Source organism: Haliotis rubra, unplaced genomic scaffold, assembly GCF_003918875.1.
Source record: "Haliotis rubra isolate DU_JTF1 unplaced genomic scaffold, ASM391887v1 Scf689, whole genome shotgun sequence".
Classification (NCBI taxonomy): Eukaryota; Metazoa; Mollusca; class Gastropoda; order Lepetellida; family Haliotidae; genus Haliotis; species Haliotis rubra.
The window spans coordinates 73,830-99,551 of record NW_025767400.1 but is presented as its reverse complement, the minus strand read 5'-3'; the positions used below and the strand labels follow the sequence as shown (position 1 = coordinate 99,551).

Below are 25,722 nucleotides of genomic sequence, written 5' to 3'. Positions count from 1 at the left end.
TGATAGAGGTAGGCATGACAGACGTCTTGGAGTTAATAAATAATTTTATCTTACCTCACACATAAATGTCGCTTTCTGATTGGCTGAGCGCTCTTCTATTATGTTCAATGTACCCCGCATACAAGCGAGTAACATTTCAATGTACCCCGCTGTCAATGGCAACTCATTTGGTACTTCACGGTAGTAATTCTTTATCTCGAATAACATTGAAACACGTATGATATACGGAAATTACCGATTTTTTTGCAATTGCAAATCGATGGAAGGGAGATAACTCTAAATAATTTTCGTACCAATCGTGAAACCACAGCCATGGTTATGGTTACCTAAGACCAAGTTGAACGACATAACGTAAATGAGAGGATTTATGTTTTCAAATCTTCTTAGACTCCCATTCTAGAAGTTGAGGGAATGAAGGATGAGGACAATTTTTATGGATATAAATTTTCTTTATTCTGTATAGGTGACGTTTCGACGTAGATTCTTGCTTGTTTCACTTGCTTGACAACGTCATTAGAATATATGTCGAAACGTCGCCTATACAGAATAAAGACGGACATCCATAAAAATTGTCCTCATCCTTGGTTCAAATCTCCTCAGATCCTCGATGAAACGTATCTTGGAAAGATGACAAAATCTTTTTCTGTGAAAAGCCATACATCTTCGGTTACCAAACTTGATTGTTGTCTACACTTGATTAAGAAGAAGTGCTTAATCATAGAAAAAGCTACATATTCCCCACAACCCTCTTTGTTTAGATGGCTACTCATGCAAGTCAATAGTGGGTGGGTCATACGTCTAGATACCCTTCAATATTTTGCTGTTCGAACCTCCGCCTGTGACACAGTAGTACAATCCTGGTAGAAAAATAATACACATTTCCGACAACCTTCGTTATTCAAGGTAACTACACCTGCAAGGCTACAGTAGATGAGTCATCTATGGAGATAATCATCTCCATCCAGGTGTTTGAAAATCCGACAGTGACGTTGTTCCCGTCTACGCTGTCCCTGCAGGAAGGTGGTCAGAGGAACCTCACCTGCAAGGTTACCAACACAGGTGCTGTGAAGACGATCCCTGCAAGTCTGGTCTGGTGCCGTCCAGGTGGATCCATCATAGGTCAGTGTTGAATGTGTGATCATGTGGAAATGAAAGTGAAATGTCACTGAAACTGTATACTGCCCCAACCAGCTTTCGACAGGTCAAGGCGCATAATGCGTTATCTGCGCAGTACCTCTCGCAGCAAAGGAGTAGTGCCTTTCATAATTTCTGAGGACTGGACCAAGAAGACTGGGTCACCCGTGATACTTGATAGAATTGTGAGAAAGGAGTGGACATCAACACTTCAACCACTTATGGAGGGAGGAACATCATTCATCATTGAAATATTGTTCCATGTTAAACAGTCACATGTATTTTAATAATAATAGACCATTTATCCTGCGCATTGCTCCATGCACAATGCATGCTCGAAGCGCTATGTGCTTCATTCTGGGGCAGGACTGAAGTCCTAGAAACTCTCAGGAGCCAAGCTGCTGACGGTCACTTACCCAAGGGCTTTCCGCGCCCAAACTTAATCTCATTTGTGACCTGAGTTTTATGCACAGGAACACGTACCACCATATTAGTAACAGTATCTTGAGCGATAGTACATGAACGAAGCAGTATGTGATTGTTAAAACGTTTTCAGCAGCAGAAACCAGGCACTTCTAGAGAAAGGCGTTTCTCCTCTTCATATGTTCACTCCCCGGCTTAGAATGGAGTTGAAATTCACACTGATCTGTAGCAATGATATGAGAATATATGGATCTATTGCACTTTTGAACTGTTTTTTGTATCCACGTGCCCTTTCAATACAGATCGATCGAAGATCGTGAGAGTCGTAGATGGAGTGGAAATTCTGATGCTGAACTCGACTGATGCAGCTGGCGTCTACGGGTGTGGAGCCACCAACTGCACAGAAACAGCCACCCTTGCTAAAATAAGGGAGGGAGGTAACACTCTTTCAATGGACATAAGAAATCTATGCGAAAAGCGGAGTCGACCGTACAACTCCCACTGCACCATCGTGTTCAAGGATCACTGCCAACCAGTGACAGTCACACGTTGTTGGAATACCGACACAGACTGACTGAGTTTAGTCTTATGCCGCTTTTAGTAAATTTTCCAGCAACATCACGGCTGGGGACACCAGAAATGGGCTTAACACATTGTACCCCTGTGGGGATTCGAACCCGGGTCTTCGGCGTGACGAGCCAACACTTTAACCACTAGGCTACCCCACCGCCCCACCAACACAGATGCTCTATATAGTAAACATAGTAAATGTCAACAACGCCTCCAACTAATGCGCAAACTGAGATCTTTTAATGTTTCCCAATCTGTTTTGATGTTGTTTTATACCACTTTCTATGAGTACTTTTAACGTCTGAAAAAAATCATTAAAGACCCAAAACATTTATAAAATCTGGAGTATAAGCTTTTATCTTTTTGCCGCCCATACACAGTGCCCATCACCAAGACTAAAGGAGCTCGAACGTCTTTTATACCTCAAAGTATTGCAACTTTAAAGAAATGTTGAATGTCCACTTATGATTTTATTCATTTAATTACATTTGAGCACATATTTATCTATTTTTGTCCTTTCAGTAATGTCATATTTTATGTTGTAATTCATTTGTATTTCTGTCAAGCTTTGTGATCCAAAACGAATTCCTTTTAAAGTAATAAAGTATTGTCTTTTTCTTCCAGACAAAGTGTGTCCACAAACCACAGACTCCAGAGGAACAGAGTGGCCTCAGACTGTCGGAAATACGACCATGGTGCTGCCCTGCCCTGTTGGATTTCAAGGTGGGTTCTGGTTTAATGATTAGAACATTTGGAATTATTTGATACATTGTAGCATATTTAAGTGTCTGCATCCTTATGGTAACCGTGTATGTTAACATTTAAAGGAAAATTGATTATATTATCTTCCAAGTAAGTATTTTGAAATCGATGGACATCTGTGTTCGTTATACATTATCTCCTTGAATCGCATTGTGAAAGACAACTGCGGCTACTGCCTAGTTTCTGAAAACACTTTAGATATAAGACATCTACCTCATTATAGCCTTTATACGTTGGGTATGGGATTTCATATGATTTCGTATATTTCATTGTAAACAACACAATACTCAGCATCTAATTGTGAGAGCCTCGCCATTGCGATATTTGGTTTCAGAGGAGGTATTATGTTCATTTATACATGCGGTATGAGTAGAACACCTCCTTCACAACGTATTTAATCTTTAAGGTGACGTTGGACGTGTCTGTGACGTCACTGGTGAGTGGAAAGAATCAAACTACATAACGTGCGTGAGAGAAGAGATAGCTCAGATAGAGGAAGAGGTGAGTCAAGTTACCATGCGATGCTTGAAAAGCAGTGAACATATTTATCTATTGTTTATTATTTATTCTTGTCGTAAGAGGCGACTAACGGGATCGGATGGTCAGGCTCGCGTTCTTGGTTGACACATGTCATCGGTTCCGAATTGCGCAGATCGATGCTCATGCTGTTGATAAATGGATTGTCTGGTCCAGACTCGATTATTTACAGACCGCCGCCATGTAGCTGGAATATTGCTGAGTTCGGCGTACAACTAGACTCACTCACTCACTCTTTGCGTATGTATTTCTACTCCACAGGTAACTGCAATCACCGAGGGAGGTGCGTCTAGTGATGCTGTGAAGGATGTACTGGACAGCCTCCAGAAGGCTACCAAGAACAACGACTCTTCTTCGGGAGATCTGGACACATCCATTGACCTTGTGGACAAGCTTGTGACTGCAGTGAGCAAGTCAGCCGCAATTGCTATTGACAGTGCCACTACACAGGTGACTTGAATCGAAAAGGGATGTTTGCATAAGAATGAAATCGTAATATTCGATATAAACTTCGCTTAATTAATACCCGTGAGGATCTAGGTTAGTAGTGGTCTTCAGCATCCAATGCTTGCAACTAACGAGATCAGGTGGTCAGGCTCGTTGACTTGACACATCCACATAATTACTTCGTCCATGCTAGTCAACGCATCACAGCCAATACTAAAGTACTGTCGGAAATAGGAAAAAAATGTATTTTCTCATTTATCTCTGCAATTTATGTAGTTGATATGTGAAAGTGTGAAATATCTGTTAAACTAAGTTCGGCCTAACTACAGTCGCGGTGGTAGAGAGATAGGAAACGGAGAAAAGGGACTTTACTGAGGGGAAATTAGTGCAGAAATGAGCAATGCGTTTTTTTGTAAGTCTAAAACGACTTATTTGGAACAGACCATGGCTTTATGCAAATTAGAATGCAACGATATTGTATTACAAAGGGCACTTTTTAAATGCCCTATTTGAAATTAGACGTAGCTTCATTATAAACGATAGCTGACGTAAAAATAATAACTTTCATGCTGAAACTATTAAGGATGTAGCTACCATGGAGTTTCACTGTCACTATAAAAAGAAACAGATAGGAGGGGTCGTCTCAAAAGTAAAACCTGGATGGTGTCGCAGACGATCGTTGGGGGATAGAGATATCAGCTAAGATAACATAATCCTTTAGGGCAATTATACTGGGGAAGTCACGCATGTCATAACAATTTACAAATAATATCCATCTTCGGGTGGTCATGCCACCTATATATTTTGAGACATTTAATACGATGCGTTTCTATGGTTATCGGGTATCATACTCTGTTACATATCTCAACATAAAATTTATGAATGAAAGACACGTAAGATGTTAATCAATAGAAATTATTTTCAGCAGCTATTCGTATTTCTTCTAAGTTTTGCCCGATTTTACGAGTAAATATGCTTTTCTGGATATCCTATTACGCATCCCACATAATGCCAAGTTAGGCAGAAGTTGGTTATTTCGACACACTAGTATGCTATTTGCAGTTGTGTAAGTTTAGGGATACAGAGTAACAGCCTAAAAACAGTTTTTTCTATTTCTGACAGTGCTTTATACTTGCACACACACACACACACACACACACACACACACACACACACACACACACACACACACACACACACACACACACACACACACACACACACACACACACACACACACACACACACACACACACACACACACACACACACACACACACACACACACACACACACACACACACACACACACACACACAGAGAGAGAGATATAGCGCCGATATCCAGTACAACTGCTCAAAGGCGCTTTGTTTTCCCTCGATCATTGATTATCCATCACAACGGCACATCGTATTTTTCAATCTCTGTATTAAACAACAAACCAACCACTAAATTAATATGTAAGTATTTCTGTAGAATTTGTAGAGCTGCTGATATCATTGATATCATATATATTTCTACCAGTGACATTAAGTAGCCAACGGGAAGGGTTTAATGTTTTACTTAAAACATATTTTATTCAAAGATGAATTGGATTAGGCACAAGTTATCCAACTTAGGAACGTCCTCTCTCAGATATTACATATTTACAATATAAAAACATTGACAACAGGGATTAGTTGAATGAAATCTTTTAAAGGGGATGTGTATAATATATACAAGAATAGAATTACTAAAATCTTCCTGTGATCTTTATATATAACTATGTACATGTTCAAATTATAACTCATTTTCATATAGTGATACTGTAACATGACCAAATAACAATAAATCTAGATTAGTAGGTATATGATGCTTAACGACAGCATTTACATTTACACACAAATCTTTACGCTGCGTTGTATACAAAGAACATTCTAAAAGATCAATTCATGAATTTTCACAAGGATAACCACAAGTACAAGAAGCATCTGATCTAATTCTAAATAAATCGTAATTATGCGGACTTGTATAGTACCTCAGTTTTGTGTGAATAATGTTTTCTTGTACCAGACCAAAAGAATGTGGCTGCATTTAGTTTTCTTTGAGTTTTCAATTTAAAACCTGCTAAAGAATCTATGTTTCTTATTTCTATTATGAGGAAAGTTTCAATCGAGTGAATTGAAGGGAGAAGTTTAAAGAATTGCGAAGGTTATAAGATGATTTTTGGCCAACATATGTAGGCAGTAATTCCAGATGTATGATGGTGCAATATTGTGAAGAATCGTATAAAATACGCAGTTTTCTTTTTTCTTCTACGTTCACTTACCAACTTCTAAACACAAATGATCATGAGAAGTATATTGTGGAAGTCCTGTCACTATACGGGCTGCTTCTAACTGTAACTGTTCCTGGATATAATTCACACGCATATTTAAAATGAGGCCGAATAAAAGCAGAGTAGATCTTATTTATTGTTGTTCTTTTTAACAAAAACCTTAACTTTCTCATGGAATTTATCATTTTGGAGGTTTTCTTTAAAATATCATTTATGTGGTGGGACCAGCCTCTATTTGAAGAGAATGTTACACCAAAATGTTTATTAAAATGAACAGCTTTATTGTTACAGCCATACAGACATAATTTGGTCGAGAACAATACAGACTGTCTTACCTGGATTGTATTTGAGTAACCAGACTGGAATCACTCAACGAGCTTAAATGTTCATTCATAGTTACTTGCAATGATTGCATGTTATTGGAAGATGCACCGAGTGATGTGACATCAGCGAACAATCTTGTTAAGCAATTTAATACAACGGCTATGTCGTTCACATACATAATGAAAAGAAAAGGACCCAAAACTGAACCCTGTGAGACTCCGGCTTAGTGATATCGGCCTATAATTTGATACAATTAAATTGTCACCTTTCTTAAAGGTCACATGCAACCAAAAAATCAAACATAATTTAAACACAATTATCACTTCTTCATAACATATAATATGCATTGCTGATTATGAAAAAACAAATAAACAAAATTATAAGCGTATAATCGCAAATCAAAAGTGCAATATTTTGTACTTGGGTTTAGCTCCCTCGAAACGAAGCAGCCAGGATACCGAACCCAGTCAGAGCGGGTGGTTGTGCACTCAAGTGTAACGGCTGGTTCATTAGCAGATGCCGCCTTCATTGTGTGTGTATATATAGAGACGTTGGGTTTTGTAAATACATGCTCATTTTTTGCGTATAACATCAACAGACATCATAACATGTCATGTGTTCAAGTATCACACCTACCTGTCTGTGTAATTACATAATGTGACAGAGACCGAACTCGGGCCATAAATCAATGCCTTTTGTTTATGGTGTATAGCCTGATTGGTGTTAAGTTCGAATTGCATGTGGTCAGTGATAGCAGCTGTGTATTGAATATTGTCATTAGCAGACAGGCAGGCAGACACACAGGTGTCAATAAAACAAGACATTGAGTTTTGTCTGTGACAACGACATATCTATATCACAGTTAGAAATTGTGTCAACGCTAAATAATGACATTGCTTTTAAGTATCGAATGAGAAAGTGACTCGGTAAGAAGAACGTGTGGTGAATTAGACAAATGAAATTATATAAACAGTTAATTTACTGTCATAACATATAAAAAGCTCGCGCCTGTGAGATATCAACAAAACATTAGAAAAATAGCTCACACCAAAGCCTTCACCGAGTATTCACCCGACAACCCGCTTCCAAGCTTCGCGAACCTATTTACTTGCGCACGTGCTATGAGCGCAGCCCAGCTGTTGAAACCCGTTTTCCCCGGAAAAGTCTGGGGAAAATTAGTGAAACGTTTGAACTCCGATTTCGCGCGTTTTTTTTCATCGCGTTATTTTTCAACTTTATAAGTTGAATTTGCATTTTTGACTAATTGTTTCGGTATGTCCATACCGAAAGGTATCAGAATCTGCAAAGTTGTGTTTTACGTTGCATGTGACCTTTAAATAGCGGCAAAACAAGGGCCTTTTTCCGAACATTTAGGAAAGTACTCGATCTAAGAGAAAGATTAAATAATGAACAAAAACACTGCTTATAGAGTTAACAGTTTTCTTCAACATTGGATGACTAATTTTATCTGGTCCAGTTGCTTTCTTGGTAGGAATTGAATTAATGATATCAGAAATGTCTTTCACTGTTAAAGTTATCATATAAATTGATGCATCAGTTCTTTGTCAAAACTAGGAAGTTGTATGTATTCATCATTAAGGTTTGAAACTGATTGAAAATATTCATTGAGCCTGTCAGCTTTAACCAATTCAGAGAAAATAGATGGGTGCTCATCGCTGCTGTTCTCTTTTCAACCTGGAATAGTTGAGCTGGAACCGGAAGATTTTACAATGTAGCGTGGAGTTTCCAATAAGAAGATTTGTTTTCTGTATACATTTCAAATAATAGTTCATTTAAGTTTGAGTAAAACATTTCTTTGGCATAAGCTTTCATATTATTTACTTTGTTGCGTTGCTTTCTATATTTTTTAAGTCCTGAATCGATCTCTTTTCCTGCTTTCTCTTCTTAGTTTTAAATCATACCAGATCTTGTCATTGGGTCTGATGGTGACAACTCTTGTTGGGACGCACTGCTTTAGATAAAACTAAAATGTTCATAAAATAACTGACAAGCTTCATTGATATCCTTGCAATTATGAAACATGGAAAACCAGTCTTGTAAATCGATCAGTTGATTCAATTTTTCAAAATACCTTTCTTATAATACCATACGTCTCTAGTATAAGCCACTTGTATAGATATATAAGCATTGATATAAGTGTAGGTATCTTTATAATCACTGATATTTCTACCAGAGTCTATGACTTCGACATCATCGCTGGCAATATCTAATAAAGTACAGACATGTTCTGTAACTCTAGTCGGTTCACTAATAATATTTGTTTTGATTGATTCAAGGGCAAGATGGCTGTGTGTACCGTCATATCAACAATAAATATTCTTTACATAAGAAAGTTTATATTTTCATGCTTAACCTTCTTCCAGACCAATCAATTCGATGTGCGTCGTATTCAGATGTTAAAACTTATATCTATATTTTTGGAGTGCATAAATTCGAACACCCTCTTACAACGATTTATGTATGTTCATGTCAAATAGTTACCCTCAGATGAAAATGGGATGACACATCTGCATGTCACAGAGGAACATTAACGTCATAATGTCACATGTTATAAATATTCATTTAAAATCCCTTTGCTCACAACTTTAGAGTAGCACAAGTCACAAGGCATCTGCAACAAACACAAAGGCATACGTGTATGTGTATGTTTTTAGCTCAAGTGGTTGACTTTTATTTTTAGACTTTCATCAACGTGATTGACAACATTCTGTCTGTGAACACGAGCCAACAAACCTGGAAACAGGTTCAGAATACGGTGAGTTTAACGGTGCTTCCGAGCCTGTGGTAAGTCGAACACATTTCAAAAGGGATATCAATCGATTCCTTTAAGAATTCAAATGGTGACCAATAACACATGTACTGCGTGTACTGCCAACCACATGATGTCTCTACTATCTCCGTTCTGTTGAATTCAACACTGTCAGGTGCAATTCAGTCAGTACTGATTCCTATTGAATTATCTACAAACATTGACAAGTTCTTCCTTTTTGCATAGATTAATCTATTCTTAAATTTTCATGAATCATCTTTTTAAGCATTTCCAGAAAAAAGCGCATGTTACAGATGATGTTATAATTTTGTTTAAAGAATATGTATTTTTCATTAAGGATGAGACAAAAGCTGCGTCTTTGATGAGATCAGTCACATCCTTCGGTTTGTCTGCTGCTAAATCACAGGCAGTCAACACACCTTTGAGAGTTAACAGTTCAACTTTAGGTAAGACTGGTGATCCGACTTGACCACAAAAGTATAGTTGTTTAAAACGAAGTGTTAAACGGTATCAAACTATATTAGTATTAATATGGGACGCACGTGTTTGTATTTCATTCTCATGACATATGAACAAGAAACAAATGTGTATATCAAATTATACACACCTAAATGTATGATATCTTAGGCATGCCAATGGCCAACACTAAGCATTCTTGACAAAGTATGAAGTCTTTGGTAAGATGGAGCTTCTGGTAAAAGCATGGAGATTTGAACAATTCAAGGCTACTAGTTTAGACAGAACTATCCGCATTATAGGTAAATGGTTTGAAATAACTGAAATCTTTCTAAAATGTATGATAACCGTAAAATATCTACCTAACTGATTTGTTTTATCAAGATGTAAATATTTTCTTACTGTTGTGTGATTCGTTTCAGTGATGGAAGTTGCGAATATTACAAGGAAAGATATTATGTTCTCCTCACTGGGACTGGAGGAAATTGGGGACTATTTGACACTTCCAAAGGAGAACTTCCGTGATTCTGGTAAAATACATAAACTGACATACGAAAGAATATATACAGTTAAACTTTTATGAAGATTTTTTAAAGATTAAATGTAAATATTTTGGAAAGTGTTTTGCCTGTGACAAGCCACGATCCTTGTGTACTTGTAGCCAATATCTTGTCAGCAAATTGTTATTGAGTGCATTTGGTTTTACACCGCTTTTAGCAATATTCAAGTAATATCACGGCAAAGGACTCCAGAAATGGACTTCACACATTGTACCCTTGTCGTGAATCGAACCCGGGTCTTCGGCGAACTAAATTGTGTGGTCCGTCTGAGTTCGTTATAACAGTATTTTACTGTATTTATACCGTGTGTACAGTGTCGTAAAGTATTGATGATCTTCTTACTTGACATTTATAGTGAGTAGCCTGTGTTGCACTAAACGATTGCCAAAAATCACTATATATTTGATATATACTGAGGGAAAAAAATAAGGGATCAAAAGAAAGCTCAAGTGTTCCTTTATTTGTTTCCAGGTTTCCTCACAAGCTATGCGATACAACACTTGTGGAGAAACCTGGAAACAAAAAAGGAACACTTGTGCTTTCATGTGATCCCTTATTTTTTTCCCTCATTATATTTGACTTTATTGATGGAATTTGGTTTTATTTGACTTTTTCAGAACAAATTACATACGTTGCAGCGTTTTACAAAACAATGGCAGATTTCCTACCGACAACCATGTCCAGGTTAGAAAGGATGGTACTTCGAGTGTAAACATTGTAGAACACAAACACCATTAATCATAATAAAAGGAGTGTCTCGACCTTGAATAAAAACTTGACCGTTAAAATTGAAGTGTTCCTTAACATCATAAATGTCTATTTAAAGAAACAATCTCTGAATAAAAAAAATATTATTGTTGGAGAGAGAAAATAATCACATACCCACAATAGTGGTCTTCGTTTTGTGAAAGGACTCACGCCGATGGTGTGTATGTATTTTCAGTGGGAACGTAGCCATGGACAAAGAGGTCAATTCTCAAATTCTTGCACTTGCTGTCCAAATCGAAGGAAAGGAGTTCTCAAGTCTCAATATGAACGTATCACTTAACTTTCACAATATACAGGTACTTGTCGTACTACTGCTTAGTAAAGCAGCGGTGTTCTTGAGTGAGCCTGTTAGTGAGTGAGTGAATGAATGTGGTTTTTAGCAATATTCTTTTTCTAGCAACATTCAAGCAATATCAAGGCGGGGAACACCAGACATGTGCTTCACACATGGTACCCATGTGGGGAATCGAACACTGGTATTCGGTGTGACGAGCGAGCGCTTTAATCACTAGGCTTCTTCAAACCTCTTGTTAACAGCCTCCGTGGTGTAGTGGTTAGAGCGTCCGCCCGGAGTGCGGAAGGTCGCGGCTTTGATCCTCGACCGCGTCATATCAGAATACGTTAAAATATGGTACTTATTATTCCCTGCCTGGCTCTCGGCATTAATGGGTACAACAAGGTCGGCTCGGAGTCTGTATAATGTGTCTGAGTGGGGTATCTCAGTGAGCAAGCACTATAAAACCAGCTTAAGTCTGGGCTAGTACAAGCCACACATACACACGCATGCATGTCGTCATATGAGCGAAATATTTTTACGTACGACGTTAAACCATATTTCACCTCACCTCACTTCAACTCACCTCAAACCTCTTGTTGTTTGAGTAGTGATCCTGTTTCCAAAATAAAACACGTCATACACGTTTACTGCTTCAATGAATCAAACGATCAGGAGTAGGGTGTTTGTTATAAAACATCATCATTGTAACAGATGGACGTTTCTTAAGGAAACTGCTTCAAGGCATGTAACCTACGTTTATAACGAAGATTCATATAAGAACTGACGGGTGTAACGAACTGCGCTTTCTTGCATTGTTGTTCACACGATATATCCTTAATATGTAATACCATTTCAGACGAACTACTCAGAACCAGCCTGTGGATATTGGGATTTCGATAAAAGGTAATTATTTTTGTAACATCTCGAAACCTCCATTCATAGGTTTGGAACCATGTCCTCAGACCCCTTTGGTCATCGTGGGAGCCAAATGAAGATGTTTGGGGGCTTACTGTGCCATATGTGATGTTACACACACGCTGATTGTCAACCTTGTGAACCTTGACCTTGACCTACATGACCTTCCTGTCCGGTTTAGTATAGGCCAGGGCTACGTTATATCACTGCTCTCATATACTATTTACTCTTGCTATTGATTATAGTTACATGTTCAGAATGATTTGCCATCCGAACCATCTGATTTCAAGACATACCTGTAATTTTTTGTTCCAGTTCCTGGTTCACGGATGGCTGCACAAGCTACGAAGTGAACAACTCCTTCACAAGATGTGAATGTGACCACCTCACTAACTTCGCCATCCTCATGAGTCCAGGAAGGACAGTGGTATAAGCTTTAAATTGATTCGTAATCTAAATTTCTCGACATGGTTTAAGGTTCATTTACTGAATGATTTTTTGTCTCTGGACATGAAATACATTAATCATCAAGATTTAGATATAAAACTTAAAGCCAGAGGGTGAGTGATGGTTTTACGCCGCATTTAGCAATAATCCAGCAATATCTCTACCCCAGAAATATGTTTCATACATTGGACATGTGGGGAATCGAACACTGGTCTTTGGCGTGATGAGTGAACGCTTGAAGCACAAGGCTACTTCATCACCCTTCAAAGTCAGAAAATAATCAGCGCTTAAATTTATATGACTGGTCACTCAAATCAAGTAACCGTATAGCATTATACGGACCTAACCGTATAAAAATGATTCTTCAGGGCAGTCAGTCTCACATGGAAGGGTAGGTTTGCTGCATTTCAGCATTTAATGTGGTAACCGTTCGCCCATAGCAACTTACTTTACACTTAGTGAAACCATTAACAACTTACTTTACACTAAGTGAAACCATTAACAACGTACTTTACACTTAGTGAAACCATTCACAACTTACTTTACACTAAGTGAAACAATTAACAACTTACTTTACACTTAGTGAAACCATTAACAACTTACTTTACACATAGTGAAACAATTAACAGCTTACTTTACACTAAGTGAAACAATTAACAACTTACTTTACACTTAGTGAAACCATTAACAACTTACATTACACTAAGTGAAACAATTAACAACTTACTTTACACTTAGTGAAACAATTAACAACTTACTTTACACTAAGTGAAACCATTAACAACTTACTTTACACTAAGTGAAACAATCAACAACTTACTTTACACTTAGTGAAACCATTAACAACTTACTTTACACATAGTGAAACCATTAACACTTACTTTACACTTAGTGAAACAATTAACAACTTGCTTGACACTTAGTGAAACCATAAACAACTTACTTTACACTTAGTTAAACCATAAACAACTTACTTTACACTAAGTGAAACCATTAACAACTTACTTTACACTGAGTGAAACCATTAACAACTTACTTTACACTAAGTGAAACCATTAACAACTTACTTTACACTTAGTGAAACAATTAACAACTTACTTTACACTAAGTGAAACCATTAACAACTTACTTTACACTTAGTTAAACCATTAACAACTTACTTTACACTAAGTGAAACTATTAACAACTTACTTTACACTTACTGAAACAATTAACAACTTACTTTACACTAGTGAAACCATTAACAACTTACTTTACACTAAGTGAAACAATTATCAACTTACTTTACACTTAGTGAAACCATTAACAACTTACTTTACACTTAGTGAAACAATTAACAACTTGCTTTACACTTAGTGAAACCATTAACAACTTACTTTACACTTAGTTAAACCATTAACAACTTACTTTACACTTAGTTAAACCATAAACAACTTACTTTACACTAAGTGAAACCATTAACAACTTACCTTACACTTAGTGAAACCATTAACAACTTACTTTACACTAAGGGAAACCATTAACAACTTACTTTACACTAAGTGAAACAATTAACAACTTACTTTACACTTAGTGGCCTCTTTAACCTCTTACGTTACACTTAGTGTAACCGTTTACTGTTTACTGTGCAGTTAGCGATGCAGTCATGAATTCTGTTTACACTTAATGACACCATTGCAATGTGGACAACGTTAATTTACATCTGGTGACGTTACCCATCTACTTTCACTTAGTGATTTTATTACACATTGAGGCGGCGTTAAGAATTTCACATTGAAACGTTAGTTTCGATGTATTTCTGTATTTGTTTTGTTGACTGTTGGCCCATAATAACTTACTTTACACTTAGTGACACCGTTAACAACCTACTTTACATCTAGTGACGTTAACCATTTATTTACATGTCGTGATGCCGTTAAGAATGTAATTTACATTGTGAGGCACCGTTAAGAATTCACTTTACACTTGTGTTAATTAGCAAGGGACAAGGCAAAGTTACGTAGGACCATCAATATTGTTAGGAGAAACATGACCTTTATGTTTGCTCTTCCAGCCGGAGGAGGACCTGAATGCACTGAAGATCATTTCCATAGTAGGCTGTTCCTTGTCTATCCTGGGCTGCGTGGTGACAGTACTGGCACACGCGTGTTTGTGGAGGTAGGGGGCGCTGGGTACTTTACTGCCAGTATATGGATACCATGCTCGCTGCTGCTGAAACTACTCAGATGATACGTTAAGACACATGCAATACTGTACTTGTAATGATTGCAAACCAGGATATTTTTAGTTTATAATAGACTATTGCCGAAGAATAACACACTATTGAAATCTCATATATATTCTATTTGTTTATGTTGATAAAAATGGTCATTCAGTCAAATGCTAACTTTGAGGTCGAAATATGGATGTTATATTGGTAAAAGAGAAATACACCACAATCTTCCGTTCACTAACTTAATGGAGAGCACCTATTCAGTTTTCACTCGATCTTCTGAGTGAGGTAATTCAGTTGTCCCTTCGCTCATCTAATGACAGTGTGTCGATATTCCGGATGTGTTCCGCACATACACTGTACGGGTCATATCCCGCCAGTTGTTAATATTGTTACACCAACTACATACCACCTGCTCAGACACTTATCACCTCTTCCTGTATATAGATACGTTCGCTCTTCCAAGTCCGTCATCCTGGTGAACCTATGTATCGCATTGACCTTGGCCTACATCGTCTTCCTGACTGGCGTGGAGAGAACGGAAAACAAGGTAAGGTTATAACACAAGTAGCGGTTTGTTATACAGGAATGTTTGGTCCTCCAAGTCTGCCATCCTTATGAACCTTGACCTTGGCCTACATTGTCTTCCTGGCCGGTTTAGTACAGGCCAAGGTCTCTTTTGTTTATCCATCTCATTTACAGGCTACCTTCTCGGTGAAAATATTCCAACGTGGTGCATCTAAATGCTACTGACAGAGGCCGTACAGATGGTCTCTTGCTATTGATTATAGCTCCATGTTCATCATTCGCCCTCGTCCATGTTTTCCAGGCTGCTATTGATTATAGTTACATGTTAATCATTCGCCCCCGTGCATTTTTCCAGGCCGTGTGTACAGCCGTCTCCGCCATGCTGCACTACTTTTTCCTGGCTGCTTTCTCCCTCATGTTTGCCCAAGGAGTCGACATCGCCATTCAAGTGGTGCATGTCTTCAGGGATAGTTCCAAGCAGAAGATCTTGCTGACTCTAGCATGGGGTAATCCTGACACTTTAAGCTTGCCGCGATTTCTTGTTCATCAATTTTCTTACAGCATTCGACCTAACTCAGTCGGGGTTAGAAGTGATTTTCAGTAAACCATGTCTGACGTGATTAAGGCGACTAATGGGATCGGGTGGTTAGACACATTGACTTGGTTTACACATGTCATCGTATCCCAAATGCGTAGATCATGTTGTTGAACACAGGATTGTACAGACCGCCTACATATAGCTGGTATACTGCCGCGTACGACATTAACAACAAACAAAACATTCGCAAACGCGTCGTAATTTTGGCTTATCCTAATGCTGATATACATATAGTATCAAAATAATATATATATATAATTACAAAACTCACAATGTATTTCTGTAGGCTATTCAGTTTATCAAATGGAAAAATAACAATTTCTGTTGTTAATTCTGAAACATATGTCTTTAGTTATAAAAGTATTGATAATATAAGTTTTTTTTGTAAAACCTTGTTTCACCTGTCCCAACAGGTGTGCCGGCAGTTATAGTTGGTATTACCCTGGGGGTCACCAAATTGGAGGGGTACGGAAATGACCAGTTGTAAGTTGGACTACCTTATAATTAACTGTTATTGCTGAAATCCGTTAAAGATAACAGAATATTCTCATTCATGCACGAGTTTTGTGTAGTCATTAATTCTTAGAATAAGGGTATGTTATTTACTCTTTTTCTGAGGAAAGGAACATATATGTGAAAATATATTTCGGACGGTGTTACGGATGACAATTGATGTAAATGGAATGACTTAATTACAGGAACAGTTGTTAATTATCGGAATTTCTGTTTCAGTTGCTGGCTTACGATCACCGATGGTGTGCTTTATGCGTTCGTTGGACCAGTTCTCTTTGTAATACTTGTAAGGCAAAGTTCTAACAGACCAAACAATGAAATAAACATAACGTTTTGGGTTATTGATAAAACTGAATAATTTTAGAAATATTGAAATATCTTCAGAATGATATGAAGTTGCCATTTTCCACTCAGGATGACATCTTGCAAAAAGCAAACCAGCCCCGTGCAACTGTTACATCCTCCTTCTCCTCCTCGCCATCTTCTTAATTACATCTTATTGCCATTGTCATTGTTATTTCATACAGGCCAACTCTGTAATAATCATCATCATCATGCGGGTACTGTGTTCAACAAAGCTGATGGTCACTAAGAGAAAGAGAGAGAGGGCTGTGTGAGTAACCATGTTTGAAATATTGTCCCGTTTCCAATACTATGCTGAACATATTTTATATGATATTATCTGAGGGCATGCCATTCTCCAAGAGGTACCAAATGACAGATCGTTTTTCAATTTTTGCATTTTTTAAAAGTAATACTATACCCCAATGTGTTGTGATATGTGAAATTATTAAAACCCTAATATCAACAGCACAATCTTATTCCCTTCTCACCTGTATACTCTGTGCATCTTAATCTCACACTGTGTACTCCACTCTGTAATCTCTCCTTTGGGTCAGTTCATTATGCCAGACAGGTAAATGCCGCGTGTTGTGTTAACTAATAGTAGGGGTGAGGTGAGGTGAAATTGGGTTTTACGTCGTGCTCGAGAATATTTCGCTCATATGACGACGTTGATGCGTGTGTATGTGTATGTGCGGCTGCTTGTACTAGCCCAGACTGAAGCTGGTTTTATAGTGCTAGCCCACTGAGATACCATGCAGCAGTGAAGCATGAATTCCCCATTCAGACACATTATACTGACTCCGAGCAGACCAGTCCTTGTTGTACCCATTAATGCCGAGCGCCAGGCAGGGACCAACAAGTACCATATTTTAACGTCTTTTGGTATGGCGCGGTCGGGGATCGAACCCGTGACCTTCCGCTCTCCGGGCGGACGCTCTAACCATTACACCACGGAGGCGATCAATAGTAGGGGTACTGGGATGTAGGGGTTATTGGATGTAGGGGTTTTGGGAGACAACATTTAGAATTTTATGCTCGAAGACGTATTCCAGAGTTGTACCTGTTCTGGTTAACTCCAGGTTTGTCCCATACTCATGATGCAAATAGTCGCTATATACATGAATGGTCAGACCATTTTCAAAAGGAGGTGGTGCGACATCACAAGCATTCAAGAAAATATTATGAACAAATCCCCCCGAAGATCAAGTAAGTAACCTCTTTAGCAACCCATGAATCACGGGATCCCTTGGCCAGGTATGGGTGTCATCGTATCACTGTTGTCCAGATCGATGGTTGTGATGTTGCTAATCACTGAATTGTCTGATCCATACTCGGTTATTTCCGGAAAAGCGGTCATACAGGGGTATTAATGTTTTAAAAATAAATACGTTATTCTCAACGAGTTACGATATGTTCCCATGACAATTCCCGACGACTCTAGTCTCCGATGAAATCTCGGGCTTATATGTGCCTAGGGGAAAGGGGTTTGGACCAGTGAACCGAAGAAGTCGCTGAAGGTACTGCAAATGTAGCAGGGCGTGGAATCCTCCCATACATGACATCCTTACCTTGTTAAACTCTTTGGTCATGTAGTAGTAGCACAATTTGCTTTACTGAATGGAAAATTCACTTGCACGATCAATGGACTGTTTTGACTCCTGTGAACAGTCAGAGACAACATGGCTACCCATATCACGTGACAGTCTCCCACGTTTCCTCTTTCAGAACAACCGTTCGAAGCCTTTGTGTTCTCATGCCAGTTCTCGGTGTCACATGGGTGTTTGGTGTTCTGGCAATCAACGACTACACAGTAATCTTCCAGTATCTCTTTGCAAGCTTCAATTCCCTGCAGGTAATGTTCAGTGGCTCATATTTTTACAATTTATGATCAATTAAATAATTGATTGTTGTTCAACTCCGCACTCATCAATATTCCAGCTGTATGGCAGCTGTATAATCGACTCTGGACCAGACAATCTAATGATCAACACTATGAGCATCAATTAACGCGTCAATTAACGCAATTGGGAAACGATGACATGTGTCAACAAAGCTAGTAAGACTGACCATCCGTTCCCCTTAGTCGCTTCTAACGACAAGAATGATTTGCTGAAGACCAATTCTAACTTGGATTCTTATGTTAAGAACACGTGCATTTGAAATGGACACATTTCGTAAGAGAGTCTTTGCTATCAATAAAGCTAAATAAACTCAATGAAACGCCAGTACACATTAAAATCTGTTAAAAGGGGATACTTCTTACTTTTCTTGGGGCGGTGGGGGTAACCTAGATTTTACACGTCACGTAGAAGACCCGGGTTGAGTACATGAGTACAATGTTTGAAGCCCATTTCTGGTGTCCCACGCCGTGATAACGCTCATATTGCTAAAAGCGCCGGAAAATCACACACACTAACTCACAGTTTTCTGTATCTAAAAGGTCATTTATGATAAATACGAAAGCGGTTATCATTAATTTCACATAGGAGTGTAGGTATTCATGAAATGTCTTTGCAAGTGAATGTATCTGAGTATTGAGCTGTCATTCCGGAGACAATTTGGTTGATATTGGTGTGGCGGTTTCTGTCACCATTTCTTCTGCTTTGCAAATATATATACTAATGATGGTTTAAATGCTTATATGAAAAGAAAACATGTATATGTCTTTCAGGGGTTCCTGATATTTATGATGCACTGCCTTTTCAACAGAGCTGTAAGTATGACGTATTTCAGCCAGGAACATATATCATACAGACCTTGAAACAAATATTCCAGAGATCTTGAATATGTAGCAAGTTCTGAAAAACAAGAAAGTCTCGGCCGCTTTATATTTTTTATGGAAATAATTTTATAGCCCTTTTTTCTGTTATATATGTTCATTTCAGAGACACTATGAAAGCATTGTTTTTGACGCATACATATCATGAAAGACATATGTATAGTATGAATGTATCACATATGATAAAAAAATTATGAAATATGACATATTTTTGTAATGTATCATATATGATGGATGTATGAAAAGTATCATTTGTGATATATGCATGCAAGTAACATGTATGATGCATGTATGTACGTGTGTATGTATGTATGTATGTATGTATGTATGTATGTATGTATGTATGTATGTATGTATGTATGTATGTATGTATGTATGTATGTATGTATGTATGTATGTACGTACGTACGTACGTACGTACGTATGTATGTATGATGTATGTGTGTAAGTATCACATATGATGCATGTACGTAAGTATCACATATGATGCATGTAAGTTAGTATCACATATGATGTATGTACGTAAGTATCACATATGATGTATGTACGTAAGTATCATATATGATGTATGTACGTAAGTATCATATATGATGTATGTAAATATATCAGTATGATATATGTATGTATGTATATGATGTAAAATATCATATATGATGATGTATGTACGTAAGTATCATATATGATGTATGTATGTAAAATATTATATATGATGTATGTACGTAAGTATCATATATGATGTATGTATGTAAAATATTATATATGATGTATGTACGTAAGTATCATATATGATGTATGTATGTACAATATTATATATGATGTATGTACGTAAGTATCATATATGATGTATGTGTGTAAAATATTATATATGATGTATGTACGTAAGTATCATATATGATGTATGTATGTAAAATATTATATATGATGAATGTACGTAAGTATCATATATGATGTATGTATGTAAAATATTATAAATGATGTATGTATGTAAGTATCATTTATACTGTAAGTATGTAAAGTATCATATATGATTTATGTATGTAAAGTATCATATACGATGTATGTATGTAAGTATTATATATAATGTATGTGTGTAAAAATATCAGGTATGATGTAGTTATGCTGTTCTTCAGATAATCGAAGGCATACGAAAGGCCAAAGCCCGCTATGACTCAAATAAAACAACATCCAAATCGCTTCCTGATTCGCGGAATAATTGGAAGGTAGGTCATGCATTTATTACATAAATCAGATTCTGAATATTTTCAATCGTTTACTGATTCACGCGATAAGTTGGCAGATGGGTCAAGTATTTATACATTAAGTTATTTTCTCAATATTTTAAATAAACATTTGTTGCGCAATCTATTGCTGTCATATTTTGATCATTTTTTAAGCATGAAGAAAAAAAGAAGCCTCAAGAAGATATGACAGGTAATTGGATTCTTATATTTTTCACGTTTATGAGAATAGAATCTGTTTCTCTATAGTGAGTGGGTGAATGAGTTTTACGCCGCTTTTAGCAACATCCCAGCAATATCATGGCGGTGGACACCAGAAATGGGCTTGACACGTTGTACCCATGTGGGGAATCGAACCCGGGTCTTCGGCACTCACTCACTCACACTCACATATCCAGTTATCGTTAATCTAGAACTTGAATAGACTAGCATGAGCTCCTAATCACATCAAAACTGCCAAAACGAGACGGATGGATCGGCAATGATTTTTTTCAGCTTCATATTGACATCTCAATAAGTTGGTGGGATAATCAAATATTTATTTTGTAATCCATAGTTGGAGAATAGCGGAGTGCAGGTGTTACATATAGCGTCTATTATGTTTATTCTGGAGCAGTAAGGTTTATCCGCGTTAAAGAATTTTTTTTATATGTTGTTCGACTTAACAGCGTTTCATTGTAATTATGTTGCCTTATTATTTGTGTTCAGTATAGCTGTTCAAGTTTTTAATGTTTGGTAGAGATTCCTACCGACTACGACTCCGACGACCAGTCTGATAAGGCATCGTCATCAAGGTTGGAGATGATGTTGCAAGACAATGAAGCGTGGCAGAAAGCTGCCTACAACAACGGCGCGTACCTGCCCCGCCCCAAGGTGCGACGAGAGTTAAAGAGGGTGCCAAGTCAGGTTTGTATAATTGCTGTTTTTTTAGTATAACGCCGCACTTACCAATATAAGGTTAAATGATGGCAGCCTGCGTCTGAGAGAGTGAATTTAATTTTACGCAGCTTTTATATATATCCCGGCAAGGCCACGGCGGGGAACACCATAAATGGACTTCACACGTTGTTCCCATGTGGGGATTCGAACCGAGGGATTGGCTTGGCAAGCAAACGATTTAACCCCCAGGCTACTTAACTGCCCCTAATCTAGTCTGACAAAACAATGCATTAATAGACGATAATAGATATTGTTAACAATGTCAACGCCATCGGGTTACCATGACAGAGTTGCGTCCCTTGATGTGATACCGTTACCAACCAGTGACTAGACCTGACCCTCATTGTGACACCGTTGCCCACCAATGACTAGACCGGACCCTCATTGTGACACCGTTCCCCCTTAATGACTAGACCTGACTCTCATTGTGACCCCGTTCCCCACCAATGACTAGACCTGACTCTCATTGTGACCCCGTTTCCCACCAGTGACTAGACCTGACTCTCATTGTGACACCATCCCCCACCAATGACTAGACCTGACTCTCATTGTGACCCCGTTCCCAACCAATATCTGGACCTGACTCTCATTGTGACACCGTCCCCCACCAATGACTAGACCTGACCCTCATTGTGACACCGTGCCCACCAGTGACTAGACCTGACCCTCATTGTGACACCGTCCCCCACCAATGACTAGACCGGACCCTCATTGTGACCCTGTTCCCCACCAATGACTAGACCTGACCCTCATTGTGACCCCGTTGCCCACCAGTGACTAGACCTGACTCTCATTGTGACACCATCCCCCACCAATGACTAGACCTGACTCTCATTGTGACCCCGTTCCCAACCAATGACAAGACCTGACCCTCATTGTGATACCATCCCCCACCAATGACAAAACTGGACCCTCATTATGACCCTGTTGCCCACCAATGACTAGATTTGACCCTCATTGTGTGACCGTTCCCCACCAATGACTAGACCTGACCCTCATTGTGACACCGTCCCCAACCAATGACTAGACCGGACCCTCATTGTGACACCGTTCCCCACCAATGACTAGACCTGACCCTCATTGTGACCCCGTTCCCAACCAATGACTAGACCTGACCCTCATTGTGACCCCGTTGCCCACCAGTGACTAGACCTGACTCTCATTGTGACACCATCCCCCACCAATGACTAGACCTGACCCTCATTGTGACCCTGTTCCCAACCAATGACTAGACCTGACCCTCATTGTGACCCCGTCCCCACCAGTGACTAGACCTGACTCTCATTGTGACACCATCCCCCACCAATGACTAGACCTGACTCTCATTGTGACCCTGTTCCCAACCAATGACAAGACCTGACCCTCATTGTGACACCATCCCCCACCAATGACTAGACCAGACCCTCATTGTGACACCGTTGCCCACCAATGACTAGACCGGACCCTCATTGGACCCTCATTGTGACCCCATTCCCCCAACCAATGACTAGACCTGACCCTCATTGTGACCCCATTGCCCACCAGTGACTAGACCTGACCCTCATTGACCCTGTTGTTCCCAACCAATGACTGGACCTGACTCTCATTGTGATACCATCCCCCACCAATGACAAAACTGGACCCTCATTATGACCCTGTTGCCCACCAATGACTAGACCTGACCCTCATTGTGACACCGTCCCCACCAATGACTAGACCGGACCCTCATTGTGACCCCATTCCCAACCAATGACTAGACCTGACCCTCATTGTGACCCCGTTGCCCACCAATGACTAGACCTGACTCTCATTGTGACACCATCCCCCACCAATGACTAGACCTGACTCTCATTGTGACCCCGTTCCCAACCAATGACAAGACCTGACCCTCATTGTGACACCGTCCCCCACCAATGACTAGACCAGACCCTCATTGTGACCCCGTTCCCCACCAATGACTAGACCTGACCCTCATTGTGACACCGTCCCCACCAATGACTAGACCGGACCCTCATTGTGACACCGTTCCCCACCAATGACTAGACCAAGACCCTCCTGACCCTCATTGTGACACCTCATTGTTCTCCCCACCAATGACTAGACCTGACCCTCATTGTGACACCTTCCCCACCAATGACTAGACCGGACCCTCATTGTGACACCGTTCCCCACCAATGACTATACCTGACCCTCATTGTGACCCCGTTCCCAACCAATGACTTGACCTGACCCTCATTGTGACCCCGTTGCCCACCAGTGACTAGACCTGACTCTCATTGTGACACCATCCCCCACCAATGACTAGACCTGACTCTCATTGTGACCCTGTTCCCAACCAATGACAAGACCTGACCCTCATTGTGAACCCGTCCCCCACCAATGACTAGACCAGACCCTCATTGTGACACCGTTGCCCACCAATGACTAGACCTGACCCTCATTGTGACACCGTCCCCACCAATGACTAGACCGGACCCTCATTGTGACCCCATTCCCAACCAATGACTAGACCTGACCCTCATTGTGACACCGTTGCCCACCAGTGACTAGACCTGACTCTCATTGTGACACCATCCCCCACCAATGACTAGACCTGACTCTCATTGTGACCCCGTTCCCAACCAATGACAAGACCTGACCCTCATTGTGACACCGTCCCCCACCAATGACTAGACCAGACCCTCATTGTGACCCCGTTCCCCAATGACTAGATCTGACCCTCATTGTGACACCGTCCCCCACCAATGACTAGACCGGACCCTCATTGTGACACCGTTCCCCACCAATGGCAAGACCTGATCCTCATTGTGACACCGTTCTCCACCAATCACTACACCTGACTCTCATCGTGACACCATTCTCAATTCTCTAATGATTCATATCTTTCCAGGATTATTCAGAGAGTTCCGGCGACATGGATCACTGTGTACCAGACTACCCCACAGGTCCATTGTACATGAATCCTGTTTACGTAAACTCTGACGATGAAGACGAACCATCCGTTTTGAAGATTGCCAGACCTTCATTCAAAACTCACCTATAGACAGAGGTCCCTCACAACGCTCTATGCACAACACTAAGTTGGGAGAATAACCCGATCATCATCCTTTAACATCCCTTATTTGATCGCAGACTATGGCGCATATCAAGGTTGAATATCAGTTCAGTGGTGCTCAAAGGTCAAACTTTGTGATATTTATTGTGAGCTTATTGGCCAACCTATAAACACATAGTCTCTTGTGTATAATGATGTTCACAGCCGTAGTCAATACTCAATATCCTGATGTGTTGTAAGTGATCCATAGGCAACTAGGCCATGGAGTGTTGTGCATCCCAGACCCAGACCGAGACCACCTCATCAGGAGCAAAATCGGCTCATGTATACTGAAGGACAAAAAAAGGTAACCGGCCTCTTTGATGGTGGCTAAAATGACTGACTGACTGACTGAGTTTGGTTTTACGCCGCCTTTAGCAATATTCCAGCTACATCACGGCGGGGGACACCAGAAATGGGCTTCACACATTGTACCCATGTGGGGATTCGAACCCGGGTCTTCGGCGTGACGAGTCAACGCTTTAACCACTAGGCTACCCCACAGCCCCTGGCTAAAATGAAACAAGCAAACAAATGTCGCAGGTTTAAAACACGACCATTGGGCTGGTGTTCTCACTTTTATTTTGCCATTGGGGTACGAGACGTCCCATTAACCTGTAATTAGGGAAACTACATGTGGACGACTACTACCCCTATCAGCATGGGGTGTCATACATTATAAATTAATATGACAAAGTAAAACTATCATTGTGACATTTACATGGCTATTAAATAGAAATAATCATTAAAATTCATGGTTACTAAACCA

At 39.4% G+C, this 25,722-nt stretch overlaps 1 protein-coding gene across 1 annotated transcript; it reads left to right on the top strand.

Annotated features, from left to right (window-relative positions):
- Window positions 1-2,757: 2,757 nt before the first annotated feature.
- LOC124258266 (adhesion G protein-coupled receptor B1-like) lies at window positions 2,758-25,287 on the top strand. The gene is made up of 22 exons (XM_046692333.1): window positions 2,758-2,850; window positions 3,296-3,390; window positions 3,688-3,876; window positions 9,216-9,290; window positions 9,643-9,751; window positions 10,184-10,291; window positions 10,939-11,005; window positions 11,265-11,385; window positions 12,223-12,269; window positions 12,597-12,708; window positions 14,782-14,885; window positions 15,388-15,490; window positions 15,824-15,974; window positions 16,480-16,549; window positions 16,799-16,865; window positions 17,107-17,192; window positions 18,650-18,776; window positions 19,596-19,637; window positions 20,834-20,923; window positions 21,098-21,134; window positions 21,681-21,847; window positions 24,750-25,287. Exons 1-22 carry the CDS (start codon window positions 2,820-2,822, stop codon window positions 24,900-24,902), a joined length of 2,151 nt encoding a protein of 716 aa, XP_046548289.1. The 5' UTR covers window positions 2,758-2,819; the 3' UTR covers window positions 24,903-25,287.
- The last annotated feature ends 435 nt before the right edge of the window (window positions 25,288-25,722 follow it).

Coding starts and splice junctions, on each gene's coding strand:
- LOC124258266 (XM_046692333.1), top strand. CDS start 2,820: ATGGTGCTGCCCTGCCCTGTTGGATTTCAAG. Junction 11,006..11,264: donor CTACCGACAACCATGTCCAG/GTTAGAAAGGAT, acceptor ATGTATTTTCAG/TGGGAACGTAGCCATGGACA. Junction 17,193..18,649: donor AGAAAGAGAGAGAGGGCTGT/GTGAGTAACCAT, acceptor TTCCTCTTTCAG/AACAACCGTTCGAAGCCTTT.